This window comes from Gymnoscopelus microlampas (genome assembly GCF_963454915.1).
Source record: "Gymnoscopelus microlampas genome assembly, chromosome: 8".
Classification (NCBI taxonomy): domain Eukaryota; kingdom Metazoa; phylum Chordata; class Actinopteri; order Myctophiformes; family Myctophidae; genus Gymnoscopelus; species Gymnoscopelus microlampas.
The window spans coordinates 38,131,406-38,154,158 of record NC_139945.1 but is presented as its reverse complement, the minus strand read 5'-3'; the positions used below and the strand labels follow the sequence as shown (position 1 = coordinate 38,154,158).

The 22,753-nt window shown below is 44.5% G+C and overlaps 1 protein-coding gene across 2 annotated transcripts in view; it reads left to right on the top strand.

Annotated features, from left to right (window-relative positions):
* The window catches only part of LOC311050718 (glutamate receptor ionotropic, kainate 1), a 58,718-nt gene that overhangs the window by 3,958 nt on the left and 32,007 nt on the right, over nucleotides 1-22,753 (top strand). For both annotated transcript variants that reach the window (XM_084064832.1, XM_084064831.1), the window contains exons 2-3: nucleotides 19,511-19,678; nucleotides 20,353-20,610. In XM_084064832.1, coding sequence (XP_083920958.1) covers nucleotides 19,511-19,678; nucleotides 20,353-20,610 — 426 coding nt within the window. The remainder of the gene's footprint in view (nucleotides 1-19,510; nucleotides 19,679-20,352; nucleotides 20,611-22,753) is intronic.

Sequence of the window (22,753 nt, the reverse complement as noted above, 5' to 3'; positions counted from 1 at the left end):
TCTCTCTCGCCTTATGCCATAACATGGACAGGAAGAATGAAGATGCTATGGCCCATAATCACTATGGTCGCACACTACAAAAACTGTGTGAATTTCACTCAGAGAGAGTATAAAGTACTTTAATTCCACTAAGGATTTTACTGTGTTGATTTTGAGCCAGCTCCCTATTCTGGGGGTGAACAATGCAACAAATTGTGAGCTTGTAGATTGGCTATTTTTGGAGAATTGCTTTGGTGTAGAGGGGAAAAGGAAGCATCATGAGGACCTATTATAGAGTAGACCCCTGGGGGACTCCGGTCAATGAAGTATACAGTATAGAGTTTAACTGTCTTAGAAGCCAAGAAAGCTGTGCCACTCTTTAATGTATGTGTATTCTTGTCAATTGCGTGGACAAGAATTCTGGAAAAGTTATGGAAAGTTCTCAAAAAGGTCAACCCAAGTATTTGAGTAAAAGTACAGATACTCCTGGTCAAATTTACCCCACTACAAGTAAAAGTTGCTCAGTCAAAATGTTTCTCAAGTAAAAGTACAAAAGTCATTGCTTTTAAAAATACTTAAAGTACAAGTAAAAGTAAGTGGAAGTACATTTTTTTTTTGTATATATCAATGCATTGCTGTTTTCACACTGAACCTTGTAGTTTCAGTTTGTCTTCGGTAAACACAGTAAGCATTTGAAAATGTATGTTTTTTTGTGTGTGCGTTTTTATCCCCGAAATCTCAAACATGGACTTCAGATAAGGCCATGGGTGTTCTTGGAGGTTTGTCAGGCTGATTCAGCTGCTGATGAGACTCTTCGTTCTTCTTCTCCTGCCGCAATTACCACGTTTTGTTTTGAGTTGAGTGCATGTTCAAATCGTGTACACAATCATGTAAAACTGCCAAACTAACGTTGAGGTGCCCAGTGGACCTGTATCCATTTGCAAGTAGTTCTACCTCCTATCTGTGCAAAACAACATCAGCTGGTTTAGTGAAAATTCTCTTTCAGAAATAGCTCCAAAAAGACTTGGAGGCGGCAGAGAAAACACTAGGTAATGCACTCCACGGCCAAGGTGGAGTGCATTGCCTCTCAGGTAGCGAATGTCTTGAGAGAGCTCTTTGATTTGAACCATCATGAGATGTTTTTCAATTTGCAAATTGCCTGGATGACGTATTTCTGCTTTTATGTTGATCCCAGTGGAGAGCATGTACTGTTTCCTTCTTTGAAGAATACAGCGTGTGGCCAATTGTATTTTAGGGAAGAAATACAAACAATAAAAAACATCCAACCTAAAAGTAACTAGTACTTCACAGCCTTTCTAGAAATGTACTTAAGTAAAAGTTAAATATTTGTCCTGGAAATGTACTTAAGTAAAAGTAATAAGTATAAAAAAAGCTAATACTCAAATAAATTACATATACTCAAAATCTGTACTTAAGTACAGTACTCAAGTGAATTTACCCCGTTACTGTCCACCACTGATAACAACACAGCCCTCCAGTCTGGATCCTCCAGTCTGGGTTCAGAGCACACCATGGCACAGAATCGTTTCTGTTAAAAGTTACAAATTACTTATTTATAACTGCTGACTTAGGAGACTGTGCTACTTTAATACGGCTCGATCTCAGCGCTCCATTCGAGACAGTCGACCAATATTCTGATATCACAAGTTGAACATGGAGTTGGCATTTAGGGAACAGCCTTAAACTGGTTCAAGTCCTACTTTAGAAGATAGAGCCTTTTCAACTGGTATTGGTGATATTTTGTCCTGCCCTGCCCACCTCAACCCAAGGGTCAATTCTATATCCCATCCGATTTTCACTATACATGTCCTCTGGGTTTCATTATTCAAAAACAGCACATCATCTCTTTCCATCTGTAGATTGACGATACCCAGCTGTTACAGTACCTCCCACTAAAATCAAATAGAGAACGTTCCCTGAAACTCCAGTTTGACTGCCTGGACAACATAAATTAATGGATGTCCAACAACTTTCTCTGCAAATGACAATAAAACTGAGATTGTTCTATTCTGCCCCCGGACAAAACTAACGACGTATTTACTTCCCTTGGATCATTATCTTCCTTTACTATATCTTATGTAAAAAAAACTTTGGTGTGTTGTTTGACTCAACCCTCAAGTTTGACAAGCACTTTTTAAAAAAAGTTTTAAATATATCTTCTGTTCTCTGTGTTGTACATCGGTTACATTTATCCAGTTTTTAACTCTGCTGTTTTAACCTTCTGTTATCGTCTGTTATATTTGTCTCCGCCAGGCCGAAAGGCATGGTGAGAGAGTATGTTTTACCCCCTGTCCGTCCGTCCGTCCGTGTGTCCTGTCCGTCCGTTACCACCTAATCTCCGGCACCGTTGGCCCGGCCGCTGCGAAACTGTGCACACACACTCCCTGGATGCCAAGTCAGAACCTCTGGCCCAAATGTTTCAGATTGGCCTGTTATAGCGCCACCAGGAGGCCGATTTGTGCAAAACACATTTATTGATACTACTCCTACAAATTTTGTACAAACATCACACAAATCGGTACACAGTATCTCTATAGTCATGTGATCAACACGGATCTATCCGATTTCCCATATTACATCCTGATTGCCTAAGATTGTCTTCCAAAGTTTGCAGGATTGGTCCGTTTTCAACAACATTTCTCAAATCATGAACGCAGCTTGCGATTTCCGTGAGTGAAATTTCACACGCACATTTCTATTAAGCCGAGGAAGAAATGCCACCCTTTGCCATTGGCCTGTTATAGCGCCACCAGCAGGTCTATTTTGCAAAACACATGTTTGGAACAAAATGCCTCAAATCATGAATGCAGTGTCCGATTGCAGTGAAAAGCCTAAAAACAAATCGCACCCTTTTCACATTGGCCTATTATAGCGCCACCAGGAGGCCACAATAACCTACCTGACCTGGCGGAGACCTGTGCTCCGAGGAGCACTTTTTCTAGTTTGTGCTGTTTTTATTCACAAGAGGTACAGCACTTTGGTCAATCTATGTTTGTTTGAAATGTGCTTTATAAATATTATTTGCTTGACTTACTCTGAGATATGAAATTGTTTGTTTTCATAAAGCATGGGAAATGCTTTCACATGGACATTATTTGTTGTGTTGAAAATGTTTCCCCACCAGTTAAAATGACTCCTGCACCCTGGTTATTGAAGTTTGAGTTTACAACTATGATCTGGGCCTACTCTATAAGTGCACCTAATAGCTGCAAAATCTACAAGATCATATAATTTGTCAGCTGCCTACCATGGAAAATCTGCTTAGATGACAGGGGGAACTATAAGTACTTTGCATGATAAACCTAATTGGGCTTGAATAATAATCTATTAATTTCTAGGTTTTAATATTTACATCGTGGATTCAGTCCATTCATTTCTTGGGTAACGACATTCCCCTTTGTAACACAGCAGTGCCTACCACATTTTGAAAAATATAAATATATGAATTTAATTGAAAATAACATTTAGAAGCCAACACTGCTTCACCACAGATCTATAGCTAATGATGGCCATGGAACATATTTTAATTGAGTCTTGATAGCTCATGTTTTGGGCCTCAAAACTAGGCTGCATGATTCAGCATTGACAAAGCGAGACAACATTTCCTTATAGATATAGTACAGCATACAATTATTGCGATACTGCATAACAAGCATTTTATTCAGATACGGCCTGTGCAAAGACAGACAATACTTAAGCTTAGAAAGGACTTCTTTACAGGGAGGAGTTTTGCTGATGTGGGCAAGCATTGATTTCTTGGATCAACAGTCTTTACATTGAATCCCCTAGGTCCCTCTCTGAAAATTGAGAAGTTATTTACACTTTAAATAGAAATTATAGAAGCTCAGGAAAGACAAGTGCACCTTCCTGTACTGCTGGCTGGGGATATTTGCAATCTTGCAAACTATATAAGGAACGGGATTACATGGATTTGTGAGAGGACTTCAGCACAGTTTGGCTACTGTTTGTCCTTATATAGCCCTGTCTTTTGAATTGATCTGGTACACTACTTTGCAAGTCATAGATTTCATTTAGTAGGCTTGTAGGTCTACTGTAGGTTGTCATTAGGCTATTTGAATATAGTTTACATATGTGGCTAACATTAAAGGATTAGCTTATTATGATTAATATTACTAATTATGATATAATATTATTATTATTACGTTAATAATCAGCCATAATTGCATAATTGAACATTCTTCATCCTACTAGTAGTTGTAATGTTTGTTTGTTTGTTTGTTTGTTTGTTATTCCATATCTGGATTCCAATCATTCTTACTAGGACCTAGATATTTTGTATCATATGTACTTGAAGCAAGCAATCATTTTGAATGGGTTGGCAAAATTCACTAGATGTTATCAAGCAAATGTAATGCATATGGTTTTGGATCATTTAAAGGAAGACTGTTGTGTTTTCTCCAGATAATTTCATATTCCAATGAATAGAATTAAGGACTTTTAACACATCCCAGCAGCTGCTCACTGAAGCTTAGTAACCATAATTAGGATTGGCACTTTCAAGCATGCTTATAGAGACCGGGGAGTCCAGACAAGGCACTCTCAGTTTGGGTTTGGAGGCTATGCTGCCAAACTAAAGAAAAAGGTCATTCACAATCCAAGTCTCAAGGGGAGCTTTTTTACACCTCTTTTCGCCTTCAAAATCGATCTCAATTTCACAAGCAATTCTGCAGAGAAGGTACAATAACATTTTGCCAGTTGCCTGTCAGCTTCATTATTCCAGCGATATCCCTTGCAAATATTTGCAGCACTGAAATAGCATCAATATGATTTATGCTTCTGGGTTAATGCACATATCGATTCACTATTGTGAAAATGGCAGAGCTGTAAAAAGACAATTTTATTAGTTTTGTCTCTGTTAGCAGAATCTCTTTTGAGATCTTGAAGCGCTATTACACGATTTTCAAGCTGTTCGTCATGTTTTGATTTGGGGGTTGGTGTTTTTCCGCAGTGCATATAAACAACAACATATTAGTCTCATGACAGTGACACTAATGTCTTTGTCTATCTGGCTTTGAGTTGATGTGCACTTATAAACTGTAGGGAGAGCAGAGTCTTTTTTTTCTGAATGTGTTATTTCACAAATCCTAACAGTGAGGACAGGACGTGTTGTATATGATTCACATTTGAAAGACGTGGGTGAAATAGACATGCAGGTGCATATTCTGCAGGGATATGGCCACTGAATCTCACACTGTTCGGGCCATATCATGCAGGTGGCGACAATCCAGCATGTTCCTGCATTTAATCCTGATGTTTGTCATGATGTATTTTGTCACATAAATGTTAAGCAGCATGTATTGCTTGTGCATGGTGAGAGTCATATATGACCATATTGCTGGCCATGGCATGCTATAACCATCATCTTTCTGGAGCACCGCAGCGGATTAAGAGTTGGATTGGTTTCAGAATTATCTTCTCATTCTCCACACTGCCCCTCACTCCCCCCACCCCTTCCCCGTAACTCTGGCATGCATAGCCGACTGAGAACTGACTGTTTAAAGAGAAACGCATTTTGAGATTACTTTTTGACAGACCTGTTCTGTGCTCATATTTTACAACCACTGGTTAGCAATATATATATGTATGTATCGTTTTTTAAGATACAATGTGAAAACTCATCCACCAGGTCCTGCATATAGCAATACCAGTATTCTTTAAAAAAAATGTTTTTTTACAGTATATATGGTTATATTACCTTACCTCAACAGGAGTTAACGTTTCAGATGGATAATACACTGTATGTACAATGAAACTAATCTCTAAAGGAAATTGTGCTTAACAGCTCATAGAGTGCTTTAAATAATATTCTGTAAGAAGATCCATAAATAATTCATGCCTCCAGAGAGACAAAATCATTTTCAATCTTCCATTAAAGGATGAGTTTTTAAATGCACAGTGTGATAACTGATTGCTCCTTCTGAAGTTGCTGAAGTTGTCGCAGCCTCTCAGCCCCCTAAGAGATAACGAAAACAACCTCTTTACACAAGACAAGACACCTCTGAGGTTATCAGGGCACATTTAATCTTTTTTGTAAGGTTGTAGGATGCAATAAGATAGATAACATAACACCTTATTCATCCCCTATAGGGGGAAAATGTTTTTAGGTGTTTATATTTTTTAATACACTTAATGTGTTCAACATTCAGTACAAAGAGGCTGCTTCTTATTATCTCAATGGAAAACAATAGGCCTAACTAGTTTTAATTGAAGTGTGATCACCAACCGCACATGATTTAAAGATGATAAACTGCATGGTAATAATAATATGGTAATAATCCATAATGCACATAGACAAACCACATGGATGTGGTTTCTTATTGGCACACCTGCATCTTTGATAGTGGCATGACAAGCGTTCCAAGTTTAGTGCATGCATCTTAGTTTCACATTGTTTGTTATTGTGAGGTTCACTGGGTTTGGTTTAATATTTACTATTTATTAACATATTTCTTTACATCGCTCATGGACTGGGAGCTGCCACAGTTCCTACATGGTGTCTAAGGTTGAACTGGTGGGAGAGGCAATGCTATATAGGTCAACGTTATTGGACTCTATTAACTCTTTGGATGGAACAGGCTGAATTTGACTTTTCTTTTTAACTTAACTTCTCTTTTCATATTGTAAATTATATATAATGTAGCTTGGTGTTAAGCAGAGAACCACATAATTGAACTGTAGAACTTCATGTTGAGGGTTAAAAGACACATAAGATTTTGTCCATTCAAGAGTTTGTTACTGTACATCCCTATATCCTCATATGTCCTGGGTGTATCTTTTCAGCTGAGATTGGATCATTTTAGTTCATTTCAGTTGAACATTTTGTAAATCTGTTCTCATTGATCCCAGTTAAGTGGGGCAACAAAGTTGGCTACATTTAGAACTTAATTTATTGCCCATCTAGATTTCTTTCTTTCTTTCTTTCTTTCTTTCCATCTTTCTTTTATAATGCAGCCATAAATGATGGAGCTATAAAAGCCTTACCTTTTTTTTGCACCCTACCAGTGACTATTATAAACTATACTGTATGTTGGGACCCAAAGTGGGTCACTGACCTGTTGGTGGAGGGCTGCCAACTAGCAGAATGAAATGTAGAGTATACACAGTTAGGACACCAGTGACTATTGTCATTGGTAGGTATTCTCCTGAGCCAGTGCACCGCGAGTCGTTGTGAGCTTGTAGATCGGCTATTTTCACAATGTTTGAAATTGATTTGATAATTTGGTATTAAAAAAGGTCTTAAAAGTAATTAAATGGTAACTTTAGAAATGTGCAGTTACCCTGTAGTGTACACACTTATACTGTATGTTGGTTTGTTAACTGTTGAGTGAGGAAAATAATGTTGCACATTAAGCTAATCGATCCCCAGTTTGGGAACCACTGCCATAGACCACAGCTAACCAAGCATAGCCCTGTCCTATGACAGGAGGGATTATCATGCGTTCTATCACAGTACACCCTGTCATACAAATTATAATCTTCGTACATCCTAGATTATGAGACGTCTTGTGTGCAAAGTTGACATTGGGATGGTGGCACTATAGAAAAGGTCTTGGGGTCACACATGGTTAGGGTTCATGAATGCACTGAGCAAGTTTCATCCATTGTCTCAAAATGTCAATGCCATAACTGTGTTATACTCTACATTTAACTCAGTCAAATGAGTCGTGGTTTCTGAATTGTGTGTAGTTGCAAATTGTTTATTGGGATGATGATGGAGGATTGGCTAGATTTGTAAGTGTTGAATGGTGTTTGCACTGGTGGATGACATGTCTGGAAAGGCTACTAAAGCCTAATGTGTACTCGGTCGTACAACGTTGTTGCTTGCCGAAAAGAACACATCTACAAGCCAACAAGAAGCCAAACACATCTCACAGTACTGGCATGTACTGTGAGATGTGACCTGTGACTGTCACAGGGCCGTCATGGTAACATGGTAACACAGTAACCACTATAACATGCTAACATGTTACCATGACGAACCTGGCTATCGTTATACACAGAGAAATAAATAGCTAGTGTGTGTAAAGTACATGAAAGCCATACTTGAGTTAAAAAAATATATATCTTACTTCAAATGTATTTTTACTCCAGTAAAAGTTAAATTCACCCATAAGTCGGCCTCCTGGTGGCGCTATAATAGGGCAGTGTTGAAAGGGTGCCATTTGTTTGTCAACGTAGTGCAAATGTGTGTGCGAAGTTTCACCGCAATCGGACGCTGCGTGATTTGCAACATTTTGTTGGGCCACTCCTGCAAACTTTAGATGTCAATCTTAGCCAATCAGGATGGAATATGAAAAAAAAAGTTTATAGCACCACCAGGATATAAAACACATTTTTTGAGTGGTGCTAGTCACTCCAAGGACTGACTTTGTGTGTGGGTCTGTCCGTCTGTCGTTCGTTTGAGCACGGCCTCAACAACTGTGGCTGATTGCAACACAAAGGGTGCAACCAGTTACACTAATTATACACAAACAGGAGTGCAACACACACACACACACACACACACACACACACACACACACACACACACACACACACACACACACACACACACACACACACACACACACACACACACACACACACTTTTGAGTAAAATACATTTTCATATTCCATCCTGATTGGCTAAGATTGACATCTAAAGTTAGCAGGAGTGGCCCATCAAAATGTTGCAAATCATGAACGCAGCGTCCGATTGCGGTGAAACTTCGCACACACATTTGCACTACGTTGACGATCAAATTCGCGGATGACTCCAATATTTTTTTATCAGTTAAAGATGAACAGAAATTAATAGGTGAAATGAACCAGGAGTTAAGAAAGGTAGACACCTGGTTCAAGGCTAACAAATTATCTTTGAATGTAAAGAAAAGTGCATACATGATGTTTATGCCTCATAATCATCCAGTAATAAGTACTCTTCCCAATATACAAATAGATAATAATATTCTAGATAGAGTTACTGTTACCAAATTTCTTGGAGTAATTATAGATGACAACTCACCTGGAAAAATCATATAGCACTCATTTCTAATAAAATAGGTAAGAATATTGGAGTCATCAGAAGAATACGCCACCTTGTGGCAAGAAAAATCCTAATTAATTTATATTATACTATGATTTATCCATACATTTCATACTGCAATATGGTGTGGGCAAGCAATTTCAAAACCAATCTCAATTGTATTTTTCTGCTTCAAAAACGTTTTATCAAAATGATTACTTTTTCTAACAAATTTACCAGTTCCACTCCTTTGTTTCAGTCTCTTAGAATTCTTCCCATTTCTGATTTAAATAACCTTCAAATATGCATTTTCTTGTTTCAATCTATTCACAAATTACTCCCAATCTGTTTTCAAAATAGATTTCAGTTTAATAATGAAATTCATAGCCATAACACTAGGTCAGCTGGTGATCTTCATTACACTTTTTTCAGAACATCAACTGCCCAATTTTCCATAAAATTTAGAGGACCCCACTTTTGGAATTGCTTGCCGCCTCATATTAGAGACTGTACTAGCCTCAGCTCTTTCAAGAGGCAAATACTGCAGCTATTATTATCCAACTTAAGTAGCACATCTTAACCACTGCTGTAGGGTGTGTATGTATGTTTGTGTGTTTATATAATATACAGGTATGTGTATGTATAAATATATATATGTATAGTCATATTCCCATTTATTAAGGATATTTTGACATTTCTATATATTTTTTTTACTGTTATTATTATTGTTGTTTTAGATATATTCCTCTCCGGCACATCAAGTTTTGATTATGATATTTCTTTTTCATATAAATGTTTTGTTTTTTCATTTTTGTTTTTGTTTTTTATCAAATGTCATTTTTTAATGTGCAAATAAACTAAACTAAACTAAACTAAATGCCACCCTTTCAACATTGCCCTATTATAGCGCCACCAGGAGGCCGACTTATATAAAACAATTTATTTTATATCACTCCTTCAGATTTTCACCAAACATCACGCAAATCGGTACACATGATCTATATAGTCAACTGATCAAGATGGATCCGTCCGATCCACCTGATTTTTCACATTCCAGCCTGATTAGCGAATTCCGATCATTGCTGCACCACACTATCCTACCTGACCTGGCGGAGACCTGTCCTCCGAGGAGCACTTTTTCTAGTTGTTTTAGTTTTGAGTGTTGTTCATCCATCAGATGCTATGCCCATCTCCCTCTATTTGTATAGCTACCTATTTATGAGTTTTTAATGGATTTTGTCCATCAAAGAAATAATTCCACATCTCATCCATTAGCTTTTATACCGTTGTGTGTTTCATTCACATCCAGTCACTCAATAGTGTCCCGAGCTGAAAGGTACGGTATAACCCTCATAAGAGCCTGTGCTCTTATCAGAGTTTCTTGATTATATTTAAGTAGCCTAATCAAGAAAAAACCTTTCATTCATACAAACATGGAAACACTAAACCATGTCAGCCAACTACTCTTCTCACAAAGACGCTTCCGTGCCAAGGACCTACTGTATTATATATAAAAGCACGAAATCTCGCCGTGCATGTGTTTTTTTTAGCCGCCTACTGCACGTTGCCAACAACAGTGTACAGCATGCAGCCGGTGTTGCCAGCTCTTGCGAGAGAAATAAGCAGCCAGGTCTATGAAAACAAGCCCAAAACAAGCGCCTAATTAGCCCAAAAGTCGCTTATGAAAAGCAGACATGGTAACAAAGTGAAGCAAAAGTAAAGTGAATGAAGCTCCTTCTTGTTGTTACCATAGATATGGATTGTATACAGTCACTACATTGCGACAGACAGTGGTGAGTAACATTGTTTATAAGTAACTATAACTAACTTCAGGAAAATAATAATAATTTGATGCGGTTGGTGCAGATCTAGAAATATGATGGTATAATTAATGCGATTGGATGGCGGGTGGACAATGAACATGTATACGTGGATTTGGGTGACGATAAACCAGTGGCGTCGTTAGGGGTGGGCTTCGGTGGCTATAGCCACCAATGTTTTATCCAAAGCCACCAATAAAAAATTTAAAAAAATAAAAAAAATAAAAGTTTTTTTTTTTTTTTTTGAATTATATATCTATCACCCTAACCTAACCCTACCCCTAACCCTAAAACCGAAATAAAGTAACCAAAAACGGGTAAAAAAGCACCCAAATCCGCGAAATCCGGTGAAAAACGCGCGCGCGCTTCGCGCGCACGCGGGGGGAGGGGCACATGCACGCGCGCTGCGCGCACGTGCATGTGCCCGTTGCCTGCAGGGCTAAGCCCCCGACCTAGTAGAGACCTAGCGACGCGTCTGCGATAAACCCCAACCGCGTATCTCTAATATATGTGTAGCTCTGTCTGTCTGTGCTGTGTCCAAAAAAACGCCCAGTTCTCCTGTGCCTGGCCTGTGCCTGGCCCAGTGCCTGGAGCAATTTATCTGCATTTGCACACAGCCATTGACCATTATCATGTGCATGGAACACAGAACCCCGTTTTTCGCTTTCCACAACTGTTAGCTGTTTATTAGCGTTTTTATCTAAAACAATGTCGCCATGGTTACGGCTCCCCAGCTGTGGGATGGCCTTCCGACCCATGATCAAACTGCGCATGCGTCGAATCCATAGACCCACTGTGTTACACTGTCTGCCACAAGCACACACAGAGAACGTGCTTAAGCGGCGACGGGGCGCGTGCGGGTCCGTCCGGCCGTGTGTGTGTGTGGGGTGGGGGGGGGTTGCGTGTGTGTGTTCACTGTGGGTGATGGGACGCGCGCGCGTCTGTTCAAACTGTTGCAGGTACCAACAGTCACTTTCCATCCCTGATATACTATCTGTGCACAGTGCATAACCCAACATGCATAATACTACCGACGGGGCAGCTAATCTCAGCTAATCTCTGGCACCGTTGGCTTGATCGCAGCGAAACTGTGCACACACACTCCCTGGATGCCAGAGCAGAACCTCTGCCCCAAATTTTTCACATGGGCGCCACCAGAAGGCCGATTTCTGCAAAACACATTTTTGGACAGTACTCCTACAGATTTTGTCCAAAAATCCTGCAAATCGGTACACAGTATTTTTAATAGTCATTTCACTAGTAAGAGACCACACCTTCTGCTCAAGGTAAACATTATTTATTGAACACGATACAATGAAATGAATGTGTGTTGCTGGGGAGCCCAAGGCAGGGCGAGACTCGGGGTGGGGGTATAGTCTCGGGAGCCAGGCGACCGCCGCAGTTGCTCTGCTCAGGAGCGGTCCATATGCTCAGGAGCGGTCTGTCGCCTTCGCTCCGACACATGCCCCGCCCTGGGGCTCCTGGAGGATGGAGAAAAAACAAAGCTAGATGAGCAAAATTGGTGAGAAAGGAGGTGGTTGGGGAGGAGGAGGGAATTTAGATTTGCGAGCAGCCAAATCAAACAGGTAGGTGATACAATCGCAGGTGTATTTATACTGTGGTGATTGCAGCGTGGATTGGCTGAGAGATAATCAGCGCAGCTGAACTTGGTAAGGTGATTGCCTTACCAAGTTGAGCAGAGGTTGAGCAGAGGGAGGTCTCCACTCCTGAACATGCGTTGAATACAACTACATTTCACTAGTAAGAGACCACACCTTCTGCTCAAGGTAAACATTATTTATTGAACACGATACAATGAAATGAATGTGTGTTGCTGGGGAGCCCAAGGCAGGGCGAGACTCGGGGTGGGGGTATAGTCTCGGGAGCCAGGCGACCGCCGCAGTTGCTCTGCTCAGGAGCGGTCCATATGCTCAGGAGCGGTCTGTCGCCTTCGCTCCGACACATGCCCCCAAAAGGCTGGCTTGAAGGTGGGAAAGGCCGGGAGGTAGAGACGGTGGTCTCTAGGCGGGCAACTGTTGCGTGATTCCTCCTGGCTTGAAGGTGGGAATGGCCGGGAGGTGGAGACGGCTGGTCTCTTGACGATGGCCGGTAGGTGGAGATGGGTGGCTTCTAGGCGGGCAACTGTCGAGTGATTCCTCCTGTCCTTGGACCCTCGGTCGGGCGAGGAAAAACTCCCTCCGGGGAGGATGGAGGAGGAAGAAACCTCGGGAAGGATCGCGAAGGAGGGGACCCCCTTCCAGGGCGGACAGGCTAGGAAACGACGCGCCAGTTACGGTCGCCGCAGGTGGAGATGGTCGTTGCGCAGGTCTTGGACGTTTGTTCTTATGCAGGAGTGGTAAGCTTCCGAGGACCATCGACCGAGGATGCGGACGACGCGGTCTGACGGCCGTGTCAGGACACGGTGGAGGCGGCGCCGATCCGGAAAGAGTGGCCGGAGTAAGGCTGAGGTGGAAGGCCGGAAAGGAGAGGATTTGGCGGAGGTGATGGTGGAACCAGAAGCGGGTGGCGATGGAACCGGGCTCGGTGGTGAACTGGAGTGACATGGCTGGTCAGTTAGGTATTGGATCGGCAGGTTTGGTTGATGACTGTCGCTGGAAATTGAGGAACTGGCAATGGATTCGGTAATGGGTTATATGGTGGGAGGTGAGCTGCACCAAGGTTGGAATGTTGGGTGGCGAAGGTCCGAGTGGGAGGACGGAGGAATGACGAGATGTCGGGAGAATAGGAACGGCCGTTATCGATAGTGTCGGCTGGGCTGTGGTGCCTTGTGGGTTAGGGCGCTTATTGCAACGATCTGTAGGCCCCAAAAGGCGCGGCGGAAGCTATTGGGTAAGCTCGCGGAGTGCGGTTGATGGACGGAGGGGCTGAAGGTGTTGGGGCCAGGCGGAGGCGCACCAGTGGCGCTGACGCCAGTAGCCGAGCTGAGTGAATGGAGCTGCGTCGGTGTAGCGCTGGGTGTCGTCAGGGAGAGTATCAAAGCCTTGACGAAGGTGATGCTGTTCCGTTTGTTGGGGAGGTAGTGCCGGAGGGAATCGGAGGTCTGAGAAGACCGACTTGACCGTGGAGAGGCTGCGTGAGCTGCTTGAGAGATGTGCTGGGGCTGGCGGCCCGAACGAGTGCGTGAGCTGCTCGTAGCATGGCTGAGGAGTGATGCGTCCAGGTGAGCGAGGAACGTGAGCTGCTTGTGAGTCGACCTGGGCTACCTCCCTGATTTTGGGTTGAGGTGATCGTGGAGCGAGAACAGCTTGAGGTGAGCCTGTGGGTCAAGGTCGCCTTTCTTTTCTTCTTCTTGGCACACGGCACGGGGAGAGGGGGCGCACGGTGCCGGTCCGAGGGAGGGGGAGGGAATGGACGAGGTGCAGTGGGCACCTGTGGGCGTGCTCATGAGGAGTGTGTGCTGCTTGCGGCATGGCCTGGGAGTGACAGACCCCGGTGGCCGTGGGACGTGAACTGCTCAGGGGATGACTTGGAGGTGACGTGCAGTGCGAGGCGAACGTGGAGAACTGTGGTTCTGTTTACTGAGAAATGGCATGCTAAGTTTGTTTGTAGATCCCTTGTGAGTGAGTCTGTACTACTCTGCATTTGTCTTGGCGCCGACGTGAGCAGGTTCGGATGGGCTGACGATGGCTTCTCTCTCCCGCCTGGAGTAGAACGCCGCCATGACGGGTCGGCTCCGAAGTCTGATAGAAGCTAAGTCATGTACTGTGGAACCTCCGGGCAAGGGGCCGAGTCCATCCTGGCCCGGGGCTTCGGCCAGTCCAGGGCAGTGGGGTGTACCTCGGCCGGGACCTGGAGAAAGCAAGCCGCTACCCCCTTGATGTGGATGAGTCCCAGCGTGTTGTCGTTAAGGTGAAGGTCAACGTGATCCCCATAGATTGCCAAGCCATCCGCGGCTGCTTGAAGGACAACCTGGACGTGACGGGTCCGGATGAGCATGTGGCAAGGCCTGCTTGAAAACCCGATGGTGCTGGGTCCAGTTGAACATGTAACGAAAGCTGCTTGAGGGATGACCTTGAGGTGTTGGGTCTGGGTAGGCATGGGCGTACGTAGTGGGATGCTGGGGGAAACCTGGAGGTAGCTGGTCGAAGTCGGCGTGGGTTGCTTAGGGGAAGCCTGGAGGTGAGGGTCCAGGCGGGCGAGCATCGTGGGCTGCTTGGGGGAAATCTGGAAGTGACAGGTCCAGGTGGGCGTGGGTTACTTGGGGGGAACTTGGAGGTGGTGGGTCCAGGCGGGCAAGCGTTGTGGGCTGCTTGAGGGATAACCTGGGGGTGACGGGTCCAGGTGGGCGTGCGGCAAGAGCTGCTGATAGGTCCAGGTAATCCTGAGGCTTCTCTGCTGTGCAGGGGAGGGAGGCGGGGACTGGAGAGTGCCGGGTTGCATCCTGTTGAGGTGCGGCGGCTGGGGTAGCTGTGGCTAGGGTGTAGGATGAGGCTGGTGCGGGGAAGGGGTTGAAGCCGAGGGGCAAGAGAGTTGCTGGAGAAACGGCTGAGCTGGGTCGGGTAGTGGCATGGTCTGGGTGGAAGGCGCCGCATGAGGCAGGGGAGGCGGGAGGAAGTGAGTGGGCGGCGGAGTGCCCTGAACGGGGGGCGGGGCTTGAGGCGGGGAAATGCCGCCTGGGCGAGAGGTGCCGCCTGAGTGAGGGGCGGGGCTTGAGGCAGGGGAAGTGGCGCCTGAGCGAGGGGTGGGACTTGAGGCGGGGAATGCCGCCTGGGCGAGAGGTTCCGCCTGAGCGAAGGGGTCGTAGGGCAGCAGGGGAGGCGGGGGGGCTGGCTGAGCATGGTGGAGTGCTGTCCGGGGGCGTCTAGCGGGGGGAGGGGACTGGGGTGGATGGGGTGCGGGACGGCGTGCAGCGCGGGGATGAGAAGGGGAGACTGGGGGTGAATGGCGGCGTGCCGAGCGCCGATGATGCGCTGGGGGAGGAGCTGGGACTGGGAGGAGGGGGGGATGTAGGGAGGTTGAGCAGGGGAATGGGGCGGGCGGGGGGCATGGCGGCGTGCCTGGGAGGAGGGCGGGTGCGCTGCTGATCCTGCGGGCGTGCGGGTGAGGGAGAGGGGGGAGCAGGGGTAGAGGCCGTGGTGCGCCGCGGTTGCTGCTGTGCAGGGGAGCGGGTGCGTTTGCTGCACCCTCCAGCGTGCTAGTGAGGGAGAGGAGCGAGCTTGACGAGGCGAAATGTGCTGCCGTGGCTGCCGTGCGAGGGAGGGGGGGAGGCTGGGAGCGGGGGGGGATGCGGGGGAGGGGGGGATGGGAGGGAGGGGGGGTTGGAGGAGGGCGGGTGCGTTTGCTGCACCCACCGGCGTGCTGGTGAGGGAGAGGAGGCGAAATGTACCGCAATGGCCGCCGTGCAGGGGGGGGGGGGGGGGATGGGCAAGGTGCGTTGAAGCACCCGCCAGCGAAGGCAAAATGCGCCGCAATGGCTGCCGTGCGAGGGAGGGGGGGAGGCTGGGAGCGGGGGGGAAAATGGGAGGGAGGGAGGCGGTTGGAGTTGGGCGGGGAGCGCTGCTGCATAACCCGCCGGCGTGCTGGTGAGGGAGAGGAGGTAGGGAGGTGGGGAGGAGGCGTAATGTGCCGCGATGGCCGCCGTGCAGGGGGGTAGGAGGTGGGCACGGTGCGTTGAAGCACCTGCCAGCGAAGGCAAAATGCGCCGCAATGGCTGCCGTGCAAGGGAAGGGGGGAGGCTGGGAGCAGGGGGGGGGAGGATGGGGGGGGGGAGGAATGGGAGGGAGGAGGGCGGGGTGCGCTGCTGCACCACTCGCCGGCGTGCTGGTGAGGTTGAGGGGGAGGAAAGTGAGGAGGAGGCGTAGGGTGCCGCGATGGCTGCCGTGCAGGGGGGGGGCAGGGCTTGCGCCTGCGGACGACCGCAGGTTGCCAACGCTCCTTGGCGAGAGGTGGTGGGTTGTTGGCGGGGAGGTGTAGCGGGTCCGCTGTCCTGTTGTTCTCCTTGGCACGGCTGGGCGGGGGGAAGCAAACGTTCGTTGTCCGCGCTGGTCCCCCTGAGGAGAGCGGGGGGGGGGGGGGGGAGGGGGAGGAGGAGGGCGAGGTGCGTTGAAGCACCTGCCAGCGTGCTGGTGAGGGAGCGGGGGGGAACTGGACGGTGGGCGGAAGGCAAAATGCGCCGCAATGGCTGCCGTGCGGGGGAGGGGGTTGGAGGTGGGCCGGCGCACAAGGCGTGCGCCGGCCGGCATAAGGGGAGGGGAAGGGGGGGGGAGAATGCATGGAACAATTAGATGCATGGAACAATTAAATGCATTGAACGATTAAATGCACGTAACAAATGCGATGCATGGAACAATTAGATGTGTGGAACGCTTAAATGCATGGAACGCTTAAAGCATGGAACGCTTAAATGCATGGAACGCTTAAAGCATGGAACGCTTAAATGCATGGAACGCTTAAATGCATGGAACGCTTAAGGCATGGAACGCTTAAATGCATGGAACGCTTAAAGCATGGAACGCTTAAATGCATGGAACGCTTAAGGCATGGAACGCTTAAATGCATGGAACGCTTAAAGCATGGAACGCTTAAATGCATGGAACGCTTAAGGCATGGAACGCTTAAATGCATGGAACGCTTAGATGCAGGGAACGCTTAAATGCATAGAACAATTAAATGCATGAAACAGCAAAGACTGAAACAGTGTCAATGTATTTGAATAATGTAACTATGAGCGACCTCCATGTGGTATTGATGGCTGGAGGTGTTGTTTAGAAGAACTTGTCTTCTGCGGCGTTAGGGGAGAACTACTGAGGTGATAGACAATGGCTAGAAACACTTGAACGCTTAAGTGAAAGATCTTTAGTAATTTAGAGGGCATGTCAAATGAACATGTGTTAATGTAGGACCTATGAGGCCACCATGATACAGAAGTTATGGGCTGGAGCTCGACAGAAGCTACGGCAATTAAAATATAAACAGATTAATCTCATACTTAACTCATATTCACCTATGGGAGAATGCTGTGGTCGGTTTAGATTTGCGAGCAGCCAAATCAAACAGGTAGGTGATACAATCGCAGGTGTATTTATACTGTGGTGATTGCAGCGTGGATTGGCTGAGAGATAATCAGCGCAGCTGAACTTGGTAAGGTGATTGCCTTACCAAGTTGAGCAGAGGTTGAGCAGAGGGAGGTCTCCACTCCTGAACATGCGTTGAATACAACTACATTAAACAAAACAGGTCTTTCAGATTTTTCATATTCCATCCTGATTGGCTAAAATTGTCTTCCAAAGTTTGCAGGAGTACTCCTGCAAAGTTTTTAACAAAATGCCTCAAATCATGAACACAGCATGCAATTTCCGTGAAATCTTGCACGCACATTCCCACTAGGCAGAGGAATTTTTCAAATCAGCCTCATGGTGGCGCTATAACAGGCTGATTCGTGTTTTTACCTATAACTGCACCGATCTGTGTAACACTTTGTATGTGCACTCTCTAGAGGCCAAGGAAAAACCTTTGCCCTGTATTTTTCACATTTGCCTTTTATAGCGCCACCAGGAGGCCGACTTATGTAAAACACTTTTTACACATTTTATCACAATTTCACGCAAATCGGTACACATGATCTCTACAGTCATGTGATCAAGACTGATCTGTTTGATTTTTCATATTCCATCCTGATTAGCTAAGATTTGTAGGAGTGGCCCGTTTTGAACAAAATGCCGCAAATCATGAATGCAGCGTCCGCTTGCGGTGAAACTTTGCACTCACATTCGCACTACGTTGAGGAACAAATGCCACCCTTTTAACATTGCCCTATTATAGCGCCACCAGGAGGCAGACTTTTGCAACACTTTTCTTTTTTATATTACTTCTACAAATGTTGTCCAAACATCATGCAAATCGGTACACATTATCTCTATAGTCAAGTGATCAAGATGGTTCCGTCCGCTTTTTCCCATTCCATCCTGATTGGCGAATTCCGAACATTGCTGGCCCACAACAACCTACCTGACCTGGCGGAGACCTGTGCTCCGAGGAGCACTTTTTCTAGTTTTTACATGGATTGTGTTCCAGGGCCACAAAAAAACTCCTCAGGAGCCGAATTTGGCCCGCTGGCCGCCAAAGCGCCAATTGAATATCACTGGTATATAGTAATAGTATGGATAACTTTTTTTTCTCAACTGGATAGCTGCACTGTATAACGTTGTATTTTTTCTTCACACCAGAAGCATATCATGATAAAAACTATCGTGCAGGCTTGTGATATTTAGGCCATGTACTGTAAAGCAAAGTCAAACAACTGTAAATATATTGTCACTCAGTGCATGTTATGTGATAAATGTAGACATGCCTTGAATTCTTGGTCATATTATGCAACTTTTTGAACATAAATAGAGCCTGTGCCTGTATGCAACTGTTTTAACTGATTGCTGTCAATATGCAACTGTTTTAACTGATTGCTGTCAATATGCAACTGTTTTAACTGATTGTTGTCAATATATCGTCTTTCTTTGTTGTTCTTATGATATTTCTATGTCATCTCTGCATCATTGTAAATGAGGGTCTCCTCAATGATCTCTCCGAGAATGTTAAATAAAGGTTGAGTGAAAAGAAATCTTTAATGGAATTGAATATAATAAACTAAATTACCTTTACACCTCTAATGTGACTCTTCTACTCAAATCCCTTTCTTTTCTTTTTACAGGGGGTATCTTTGAGACCCTTGAGAATGAGCCCATTAGTGTGGAGGAACTGGCCTTTAAATTTGCTGTAACCAACATAAACAGGAACCGGACCTTAATGCCAAACACCACCTTGACCTATGACATACAGAGAATAAATTTGTTTGACAGTTTTGAGGCCTCAAGACGAGGTAAGGATGATCTTATCTTGTTTTCTTGTGCTCCTTTAGTTTAGCAGATTATTAAATATTAGTGTCACAAAAAACATGACACATTATTTGCTGGGTAAAGGCTTTAGATTGTGTCCGAAACCACATACGTACTACATACTACACAGTATGCTATTTTCAGGCTGCTATTTAGTATCTACTAACTTAAAGGGGAATACCACTCATTTTCAACATTGAACTCTTTAAGACTCTTAGACTTTAAGAGTCTTTAATACACCTTATAGAGCTGTTAAATAAGAAAAAAGTCTCCCCACCTTCTATGTTGCCTAGAACTGGATAATTGATTGAGGTCATGTGAGTGACATACGCAGGGTGTACTTTTGGCTCCGCCCCTCAGTCAGAAGTACACCCTGCGTATGTCACTGATAAACACCAACATACTAAAAAGTAATTTGGCATGTGATTTTGAAAGCGGCCCCATTCAAAATTGCATACTAACATACTATTTAGTTTGCCAAATAGCTTTTTATTAGCCTATGTCCGAAGTGAAACCCTACTGCTTAGTAGATACTAAATAATAGGCTGAAAATAGCTTACTGTGTAGTACATGTATGCTTGTTAGTATGTGATTTCGGATGCAGACTTGACACTAGTCATTCTTTTTTCCTTCTGCTCTGTCCATCCCATTACTTTAGCCTGTGACCAGTTGGCCCTGGGCGTTGGAGCGGTATTTGGCCCTTCTCACAGCTCTTCGGTCAGTGCGGTGCAATCCATTTGTAATGCCCTGGAGGTGCCCCACATACAGACCCGCTGGAAACACCCTTCAGTGGACAACAGGGACAGCTTCTTCATCAACCTCTATCCCGAATATGCACACATAAGTCGGGCTGTGTTGGACATTGTGCAGTACTACAAATGGAAGGCAGTCACTGTTGTGTATGAGGATGCAACTGGTGAGTGAAACGATGATTTTTATACTTCACGAAAATAACCGCTCTAAAAGCTAACAATGCAACGCGATTCGACGTGTTATGAGCTTGTACATCGGCTATTTTTGGCATGTGATATTTTGTACAACCGAATATAAATTAAGCAAAAGGGAGTATTTTGTGGTATTTTGTGGTGGAGGGGAAATCGCTTTTACAGATTCACCCAACCCAACTGATGGTTGGGGGGGCTGTTAGGGGTTAGTGTCTTGCTCAGGTACACTTCGACTCGTACACTGGGAGTGCCGAGGTTCGAACGATGGTCTCTCTACCTCTCAGCTAGGGCCGCCCCTAGGGATAGAAAAGAATAATACATATACATCACCCTCTCAAAGCAGCATATGTTCAAACAGTACACAGACAGGAACCATTATACTGCGTGATTGAAGGCTCTATCACAATTTGCATGAAAATGTGAAGGTTGGCACTTATGTGTGTGTGCGTGGCACATGTATTATTATGTCACATCATGTTAGAGCTGTGTCTATCTCCTGTGTCTTTGGACGTGTGCAAGCGAAGCTGACTATTGTCTCAAGGGGTTGTTGAAGAGTCTCATCGTCGTTAGTTAAAGGACGACTTCACCCATTTTCATTTTTCAACCTGTCTTCATATAATTGGTCCTCACTAATGCTCATGATAATATGGCACCATTTGTGTCTACTCTGTCTGTGTCTCAGAGTAGGGCTGTGGACAGTTCAGAAACCTGTCTACCAGTGACATCATCGATGGGGAATCCAAGCTAATAGAAACTAGAGGCAATATATTCCTCTAAAGTTAGCATGCTATAATGGAAACCATTGTTCTCACGTTAATAAAAATAAATAAATAATAATAATATTGAAGAAAAAAGAAAACCTTCCTAACGATGATGTCACTGGTTGACGGGTTTCTCAAGTGTCCACAGCCCTCCTATGAGACACAGACTGAGTAGAAAAAAATGACACAATTTTATCAGGAGCATTAGTGAGGAATGGATATATTATATGAAGATAGGTTGAAATGGGTGAAGTCGTCCTTTAAAAAGGATTGCCCAAATTCTTCTGAGGTATGACTGTCATTTATTCATTATCCATGTAATAAACCTGGTTCGTGTAACAGACCTCCTGAGGTTACAGGGGGACATGATGATCCTGTCAGTTATAGCATAGTTCTATTCCTAATTAAGACATGGCCCTGCAGAAGGATAGTGATTTTACTGTAAGAACATATCATTATAATAAGCTCCCTAGCGTTTTAATAACCTCGTCAATCTAACCCAGTCCTAGTAAAATGCTTGCTCACAGTTCTTAGGCAATTCAAATGTGCACATCACTGTGCATATAAATGTGCACATCACATTGCAATTTTATGAGACTGTGCTGTTATTATGCATAGATTAAACATTTAAATCAGTTGAATCATCCCACAGTTGAGAGTTGATTGTAGAATGTAATTTTGGTAATATCTGAGCAACGCGTTGTCACATTATATTCACTGCTTTTGTACTACACTCATTTATGACAAAACTAAAAGTTGAAATATGGAGATATAAGGTTTCTACCCGACAGCAACGATATGCAGTAGGCTTTATGAAAAACCTTCCAAGGTGTAATAGGATTATTGCATTGTCCTCTTTAGTCTGACTCTGATTATGTTACTGCATGGTTTCCCAGACACATCTGTTCAGCATATTATGTGACCTCATGGGTTATGTTGACATTTGTGGATTTGATTTATCACAAGTTCTTTGTACACATACTCACATACTATATACAAATAATACAATCTCTCCTGGATATAAACTGACACATGTTTACCTTTACTTTAATTAATGTGAACAACAAAAAACAGAACACGCAATTCCTTGGTCTGCTACTGTGAATGAGCTTATTGCAGAGGATTTACAATTATCACTTCCAATGCAGCAAAACTAGTTGATTTGGCATATTAGGTCATTGTTTTTGGATGGGAAGTGTAACAATGAAGACTGAGTGATGAGTCTAAATGCACTTAATCTGGATTCATTTATGTTTGGTATCAAGGTCAAATAAAACACTTCATGGGGGTGCAAACCAAACCCTGCCCGTGCAGACATATCTTGTTCTACAGCTCTCTTTGTTAACTCTAATCT